This window comes from Poecilia latipinna, unplaced genomic scaffold, assembly GCF_001443285.1.
Source record: "Poecilia latipinna isolate Pla-1442-1.1 unplaced genomic scaffold, P_latipinna-1.0 Scaffold5466, whole genome shotgun sequence".
NCBI classification, from domain to species: Eukaryota; Metazoa; Chordata; class Actinopteri; order Cyprinodontiformes; family Poeciliidae; genus Poecilia; species Poecilia latipinna.
This window is the reverse complement of record NW_015118082.1, coordinates 1-9,034: the sequence shown is the minus strand read 5'-3', so window position 1 is coordinate 9,034 and position 9,034 is coordinate 1. Positions and strand designations below refer to the sequence as shown.

Genomic DNA, 9,034 nt, shown 5'->3' with positions numbered 1-9,034 from the left:
AAACCCATGACAAAACATGTCAGGTTTCTGTTTCTAAAAACTCTTTACCAAAAGAACACACCACTTCAAGTTTATCACATCAGCTCCAAATAAGATACTTTTACGTTTGAATGAAAATAAGATATGGTTACAAAATGTGGGAAAAGTCCAATACGTATGAATACAAGGCAGTGTAGACATGACAAAATTGGTCTTGTATTCAAGAAGATGGAGCTTGTAACAGTTGGCAGACGTCACAAAGGAGCAGTACTGAGGATGACTCTTGGGAGTTTTGACAGCTTTCATCACGCTATGATTGGCTTGTGGTATTATTTTATGAGATTTCATAACTTTACATCTTTCTAGTGAGCTGTGAGGGGCCAGCAAGGAAGCAGTCTACGAATCCAAGAGCGTGACATTATCTGTCAGTAATGATGACATACAGGACCTCGAGCTAACTCTTTAAATAGGATCCCCAAGATTCACTCGGTTTAAAACTGTGTTGCTCTTTGTAGGTGGCCGTTGATTATAGACACAGGAAAAATATATTTTATTCCTTTTATTATTATTACTATTTCTTGCTGCAATTTAATCCATGTCAGCCTATGGATCTGGCAGAGGAAAAAAAACTGGCAAGATAAACTTGATTCAAGTACAATTTTAATTTAATAAAAGTGTTTACAGGACACATTTCTCCTGAATTGCTGAAATAAAACAGTTTCTTTCTTTTTCCATTTAATTCAATGCACTTCCTGAATCTAACAGACTTAGATTCCTATGCAGAACTTTTCCGCTAAAGTCAAACAAATGGTATAGCGCTTTACCTCGTCCAGAGGACCACAAAGTATTACACATTACGTTCAGTGATTCCCACACACATTCGCACGCTGATGGTGGCAAGCTACAGGATTGTAGCCACGGCTGCCCGGTGGCTGAAGCTACGCACCAAGGCAGGTGAAGTGTCCTGACCGGACAACTGAGCCGGACACCCACCGGTTAAAGCACAAACTACTACCGCCGCCGCCGTCGCCAGCTACAGGGAAAACTCTCTCTTTTGGCGGCTGGATCTGAATCTAAAACGCATAACGTAAAATAAACCAATTTTCGGCAATGATAACACAGTTGTAGAATTTGATTTCATGGTGTATCCAAGTGTACCATTTAATTTCAGCACACACTCGCACATAAAAGAACACCATTAGCTTTGAACCATAACTGCCCTCCCCTGCTCGGTGCGTGACTGCTCCCCAAGGCTGCTGCTGTAAATATCAATGTTTTCTCACTCTGCTTGCTTTTATTAAATGAGAGTTTTAAAAACAAAAAAGTCCCATCATTTTTTTTTTCTTTCACCCTCAAAAGCTCAACACCTTGACATTGGTATTCCTGTGCAGAGAACTGTGTCCTAAAACAGGCCAGCATCAATTCGCCCGATTAGGTCCCCCAGGCTAGAAAATGCATAAAGTGCATAGGGTGTGTGTGCTGCATGAGAATGCGACGGTCGCAGCCAGAACGCAAGATGGCCTCACCTCGCTATGGACGAAGCATCAAACATGCACACCTAAGTGCTTCTTCCCGGCTGTTGCCGTGCATCGATGAATAATGCACATATTAATCTCACAAAGTATGGGAGCTTTGCTAATTAATGCAGCATTTCCCTGGTCAAGGTTAGCTAATTAAAGTGGCATCTTTATGGACACTAGACATGGACAGCATTCTCAATTTGGCTTTGCTGACTTTTTGCCCCATTTCTTTATTTTTATTTTATTTATTATACTCTCAGCAATCTGTCTTTGGAAAACTTTCCTGAACATCATCTTCCACTGTGGCGGTCGCAGTAATGGTTGGGATCTTAATGTGTTGGGCACTTAGGGACCACTTTAAGTGGCTGCATATAGATGTAGGAAAGAAACAGAAAGCTTTAAAGGGGCAGTATTATGTAAATTAGACTTTTTCCCGTTTTACAATGTTTTTCCTTCGTCAAAGACACACCAGGAGTGTTGCTTTGATTCTTTCATGCATGTTTGAGAAATCCTTGAATCTCCTGTGGCAACCAGTCAGAGTTTCAAAATGCTAGCTATCTCCTTCAGACTAGCGGCAGCAGCAATTAGCAAACACCTGGTGGAACATTGCATCTGCTGAGCTCAGCACATGAAGAACTTCTCAGTGAAAAGCTGGTTAAAAACGTTTTTAAAGGAGAGACGTTTTCGGGATGACGTGTTGAAGGCGGAGTCTCGGTAAAAAGCAGGAGCTTGTTAAAGAGACAGAGGCTCAATTTCAAGGCGTTAAATCGCAAAGTCAAGTTTCTTTCAAGTCACCTTTGATTTATGCAGCGTTTTCATAACGACTGAAGCTAACGTAGTTACTTGATTGTGCTCTAAAATGACACTCTGTGTCTGGAAAATACAAAATCCTGCCTCTTCAAACTGTAGCAAGTTTGTCAATAGAGTGAGTGAAGTTTGTTGAAGGTTTGTTTGGGTTTTAACTCCCCTGCTGGTTGATGTTCTGCAGCACATGCTGGGATCTTTCCCCTGCAGCGGTGGGGAGAGGAGACGTGACAGCAGGGACCCTGTCTTTGTTAAACCGAGCCACTTGTGAGGGAGAAGCGAGCGCCGTTTGAGAAACCGGCAGTCCTACGGAGGCGGAGACGGGTTGTGGCTCGCGTGTCCCCTCTAGCCCTCCGACCCCCTGCTCTTTAGCTTTGGCCAGCAACTCGCTGACGGTCTTTGAGAAGACAGCTCGAGGGTCAACAGGAGAGAGCGCGGGGCATGAACAAGTTTCCCTCAGCTCCAGAGCCTGCACAGATGAACAAAAAGCAGAAACAGGTATAGATTTAATCGATGACAGCTCTAAATCACGACACAACGTATCTTTGATCAATCAATATTCAGTCTGAAACAAACAAATCCTGCTAATTGAAGATGTTCTTCCTTCTTTATGAACAAATGGTCACATCTGCTCTGCCACTGCAAACACGCTGGTCAACTAGATGTAGAGCTCACCCAACACATATGTTAATATTATCACATCAGTTTGAAAAAATAAGTGTTAGTTTGTGTGAATTAACCAAATAGCATATTTTTGTAATAAATATACTTGTAGGAGTTAAACATAGTTCCTCTTCTGTACTTAGAATCTCATATACATTGTGAAAATATTCACATCCCTCCAACTTTTTCATATCTTGTAACTTACTGACCTCAACTTCAAGGTATTTTAGCAAAGTTTTATATGAAGCTCTTCTGGAAGGAGAATCTCAACCACATTCATTTGCAGCAATTAAATGAATATTTGGTCACCTCGAGATGACCAAATATTTACCTGTGTCCATGTTTCTATCAGCATAATACTGCCACCACCATGTTTTACATGTTTTACTGTGGAGGTGATGATGTTAACTGTGTTCTGCATTGTAGGATTTGAGATGAAATAGAAATTTTGATGAGTCGGGTGCGACGGAAATGTCAGTTTTGGTCTGACCTGACCAAAGTGCCTCCTTTCACATGATAGCCGTGTTCCTTACATTTCTCGTGGGGACTCTTTAAATGGGTCCTCCAATAGCTTCCTTTAAACAATGGCTTTCTCTTTGCTACTCTTTCACAAAGGCCAGACGTATGGATTGTATGACTAACAGTAGTCATGTTGACAGATTGTCCCACCTGAGCTCCGGATCCCTCCAGAGTTACCATGGGGCCTCTTGCTACTTCTCTGATTAATGCTCCTCTTTCAACCACAACAAGGTTTGTAGTTGTGCCATACTGACATTTTTTTTTTTTTAACCTATTTCTTTTTGAGGCGTCCAAAGCTTGGGGTATTAGACCTCGAAACCTAAAAGTTTTACCGCAAATTTTTTGTCCTGATGTTTTCTAGGTAATTGAACAGGCTGTGAAAGCGTGACGCAGCGATCGCGGCCCCACAAACACAAATGCAGCTCTTGAAGAACATTCCCATTAATAACACACTCCTTTGTGACACCCACAGCATATAGTCATATTTCCAGATTTACTGATATTTGTTGATATTCTTATTGAACAAGCAGTGGAGAAAATCATTAAAAAAAATGACAATGCCGCCAACACGGACAGTTTTGGGGAGTTTTAAACGTCATTAATTGGAATTCATCGTGGGCAACAATAAATCGAAATTCTTACAGAGGCAAGAAATTTATCACGATAAATGAAAAGCGATACGATAAATGCCCACCTCTATTTCCAAATGTGTTTTTTTTTTTTTTAACCCCCATTTTTGTTTAAACTTATCATTTAAAAAACCCATAAAACAAAAAACAATCAGAAAGGGGGTGAATACTTTCCAAAGGAAGTGTGCGTGTACAAACGTGCACTCAACTATCCACTCGACAGCCTGTCCTTCTCATGCTACCTGTGGACTTAATTTGCTTTGCTTAAGGATGATGAGCACACTTGTGGAGGAGGAGGAGTGCCCCCAGAAGAGTCGGGTTAAGTAGCTTGAGGCTGTCACCCCTTCGCAAGGTTAAAAACATCATATTATGCATCACTTTCAGCTGATGAAGCTCAGCTGTTAGCCGGTTCATCTGTGCTGCTCGGCTGGATCAAACTGCTTGGTGTGAGCCGGGTATTATATATTATCGCACCAGAAGCAGAGTTTTATCAGCTCATGCACACAAACAATACCCGCGCCGCAGCGTTCATCACTTCGCTGCCTGCAGCTACATCCTGGCCTCGACAACAACTGCTGCTAGAGGTCAGCCCGTCTCACAGGGAAGTAAGCGATGCACAAACTCCACAACTTTGCCACCTGATGGACAATTAAGAGGCTTTGCCCATCTGTTCGACGTTACCGCTTGGAGCATCTGATGGAGCGACGATATTCCGACTACAGCAACACGTATGGCTGCCTAAAATACTCACAGGTATAAAGCGTACAACCACTGTCGAAGTTGTTTTTCATTTTTAGTGCCTGCTGATTCCTCTTTAGCCTTAAGATAGTAATGATTGTCTTCCCACCGCGCCAGCAGAGTGTCCCGTCCTGTGAGACTGAGTGGCTAATGATAAGAGCCGTTCTCTTCCAGATCCAAAACATTCAAATCCTACACGACATTTTGCTGTGCCAAGCATCCAGGGCCTGGCACAACAAAATGGTTTTCCTGTCTTCCTAAAGCCCTGCATCTTTTCCTCCTCTTCCCCGAGTCTCTGCTTCCTCTGCGGCTCCCTCTCCGTGTCTGCAGGTGGGCATACAGCTCTCCAGATGCTTCATTAGTTCTATTCAGACATCTTCAAACAGCACCTAAAGCTACGCATTTTGTTCAAAACAACAAACGTCCGACGAGGATGAAAAGAAATGCCCTCACTTCATTCGGCGGCTTGCGACAATCCCATGAAGAAATGCTTTTGTTTGTTAACTGGTGGAGACACAGCTGAATGTGGCGCTTGTTGTGTGTTATTCTACCTGTGGGATGAGGCGGTCCATCTGACCAGACCTGTTCCTGTGTGAGGGGTGTGTCGACAGCCACTCGGGTACCGTGGGATTCCCTGTAAGCTTGTCTACAATTTCCAGCTGCTGCCAGAACACGGGGCCTGCTCGCACATCTGCACAGGCCTGGGAAAGACGTACACACACACACACACATGCACATATACAACTCTTAATCAAAAAATACACACGTAACACAGCAGTACACAAATGAAAAGCCTTTCTAAAGGAGCTGAATTTAGTTTGACAACAGTGCCCCCTGGTGCCTCGTTGGCAGATTGCAAAGTGTTTCAGCAAAACATACATAGAAAATGATTCCACTTATTACTTTAATTTTTTACAGTGTGCATTAAACTTCATGGAGCACCTTTCAAAATTATTGGCACCTGTAGTGAAGATGTGTGTAGCACAAGTCAGTACTTTGTAATAACAACAGTAAATGGTTGGAATCTAGACTTTGCAGCAATATCGTAGCTATAGATTCAGGACTAATGTGAAACAAACTTAGCAGTGGTACCTTAGCAGCTAAATGCAATCCAACCTGATCTGCCTCAGCTTCCAGTTTTCGACTGTAGGGATGGTTGAACATCAGCTGCAAAGGTGAAAGAAGAACTTTCACATACGACAATCCAAAAAAACACAACTTTCACATTTTACAGCTTAAAACTGACGTAACTCTTCGAACATTGTAATTTTTCCTGCTATTCTCACTTTAGCTTCAACGCCCTGCCTGCAGCTCCAAGTATTCAAATGACTCAAATCATGAATAGTAATACCTCACCTCCGTGAGCTTGTCCTTTGCCCACCCTCCCACCAGTGCCAAGCTGTCCCCAGGACACAGCGCCCAGATGGCTGTCACCACAATAAGAGACAGGAGGTCCACAACGTGAGACAGGCTGGCCTGTTCTGCCTGGAGGGAGCGGGGCAGAAGATGAAACAAGGAAGTGAACAACAGCACATCAACAGCAGGAATAAGGTTAAAGAGGGAAAACCAGAGCTGAAAACTTTCTGAGAGAGGGGAGGAGAGGGGAATGGTTCAGCTGCAACATATTGATTGTTCTCACCTATTCTGCTGAAACACTTTGCGCTGCAACAGATTTAGAGGTTTTAAGAGTCTATCCATCACGGCACGCTAACTTTGTAACTTCGAGGTCATCGACGTTCGTTCCCCTTCAGCTAATTAAAATCTCCTCCCGAGCATCTCCTCCCAGGATGTCTACAGACTTGAAATGCCCAAAAAGTTATTTGGAGCTTTTAGAACAGAGCAAATGGGGATTATGGAACTGCAGGGAAAAGTGTTTCTGAAAAAGAAACGAGCCCTGATAAATCAGCACTAGGTGGGTGTTTGGAGGGGACTGTCACGGAGTCGCAGCAAAGTCTGACGCAATAAATCCGAAAGGGGTGCCACAGTCGAAATAAACCGACTCATGGATGGAGCAAAGGGTGATATCTAGACAAGGTGGTGTTAATTGACGCAGCCCAAAGTGACATAGTCATAGAACTCAAAGAAGACAATAAAAACAATTTTTTCCAAGAAGGAACATTTGAATTTGCAGTGCTCTTAACTTTTCCTCACATGTGAGGACAGCTGAGGTCGGAGAATCTTTCAGCATGACAACTATTGTTAGTCACACACTTCGCAAATCTTGCATGTGTGAAAATGGCAACAAAATTAGAATAACATGTAAGAAAGGTATATAAATATTGTCATTTTCTACAAGGCATGACGACATGTGGAAAAGATACAAAGGGAACATGAATACTTTGGTAAGACATTGTAGACATAAAGAGGCTGATTTCATCATATTCCAGAACCTGGACGTTGTAGCAGCAGGAGAAAGGGGCAGCAACACTTGGGAATTCAAGAACTTTCATCTAGTCCATATTGGTTTCTGGAAACATTTTTTATGTCATTTTAAAACTCTACATCTTTCTGAACAGCTTTGACTGCATTTATTTTCCCTGATTCACATTTATATGTCGGCCTATTGAAAAAAAAAACCCTCCAACGTTGATCTACGTAGCTTTAATGTGACAAAATGTGAAGACGTTTGAGGCGTTTTAGACTTTTGCAAGGATCCGTATCTAATATGCTTCATTAAAACAGATTCCACATCATTAAAAATACGACAAGTTGCTTTAATAAAAGCAATTAGCATTAAGCAACAGCAATTGCATAAGGTCGTGAGCTTACCGAATGGTCCAGGATAGCATGAGCCATTTCATGTCCAAGAACAATCATGAGCTGGTCCAGATCTGCCACGGCTCCCAACATCCCAGTGAACATAAACACTTTCCCATTCTGCAAAAAAAAAAGAAAAAAAAAAAGAAAAACAGAACAAGCTTAATCATAATGCATGCCTGAGCCACATGCTGTACTGACGTAACAAGGGGCATGAACAAGTGAAAAAAGTTTTGGGTCCGTGTCTCTTTTGTTTTTACTTACTGGAAGGACAAAGGCATTGATTTGGGGACTTTCCACCACATGAACACTCCAGGGGACTTCAGACACTTCTGGGATGTCCTTGTTCCTTTGTGCTAGGAGCTGCACCGCCTGCTCCACCATCTGGTGAAGAGGGTCAGTGGCAGGAAGAAGCAGCTCCGCAAACTCCTCCAGGTGCTGAAACACACAGTCACAGGGCCGTTTTTATTTCCCTCCAGACATCATTTTCCCTGTTTTCATTGCAGATCTTGAGGATCTGGGTGAAACCGCTACCGAGAATCACATTTCAGCAGCACTGAATATTCAAGAAACAGTGCGGTGATTAGAGTCTGCCCCCGTTTCTCACCGCCTCTGAAGTCAGAGCAGCCAGCTCCATGTACTTCTCCCTGCTGAACACAAGGAGGCGGGTCCTCCCCGTCACAGGGGACTCATCCAGGTGTGTTAGGAGCAGAAGGGCCACGATCACCAAAGCAACTCCCGCTCCCGTCGCCAGATGCCAGCGGCGCCTCCGGAGCCATTCGCGCACGAGCTGTCGGCGATTGTCTGGTAGAGACCCCCACCATTTCCTTAGACTCCTGCCCAGAAAAGGGAGGAGAAACTAGTCAGGTAAATAAGTTAAAAAAATAAAATAAAATCACACGTGGGCCAGTGGTGCTCAATAGTACAAAGACTGTAATCGTTTAAAGCTTCCTTCATGTTGGGAAACATCTCTTATGGCGGAGAATGAAAAACAAGGAGAGTACAAAACAGAATTGTGGAAATACAGACTGAGATTAATCCTTTAATCTTTAAAGAGGCGACGGAAGGCCCGAGGGTCTGACGAAGCCGCTATGTGGCAGGTTTTTAATTATCCCAGAGTGAGAACCCAAACATATGGTGCAGGTGCCTGGAATCACTTCCCTAAAGGCCTGAATACAGCCGAGTTTGGATTTTATTTTAGTGAACTCAAACAACATTGGGTTTTTTTTTCTATCTAAGGTAATTGTTTATTGTTTTAATCAATAAATAAGGGAATCTGTTGCATGTAAACCAATATGTTTGTATTATTTGTCTTACTTCATAATACAAATGTCATTAAATAGATATTGGTGACTGATGTTTTAGAGTAAAGTAAATGAAGGATACCTTGTCATTTATTAGAAAATATCTAATCTAAAGTTTAAG

At 42.7% G+C, this 9,034-nt stretch overlaps 1 protein-coding gene across 1 annotated transcript; it reads right to left on the bottom strand.

The window, feature by feature from the left end:
• Positions 1-1,955: 1,955 nt before the first annotated feature.
• Positions 1,956-8,468, bottom strand: LOC106943554 (metalloendopeptidase OMA1, mitochondrial-like; the record flags this gene model as incomplete). The annotated part of the gene is made up of 7 exons (XM_015026861.1): positions 1,956-2,772; positions 5,404-5,553; positions 5,945-6,019; positions 6,209-6,337; positions 7,622-7,729; positions 7,874-8,047; positions 8,217-8,468. Coding segments are annotated over 7 exons (1,203 nt in total), but the record flags the coding sequence as incomplete, so codon positions are not given.
• Positions 8,469-9,034: the final 566 nt, after the last annotated feature.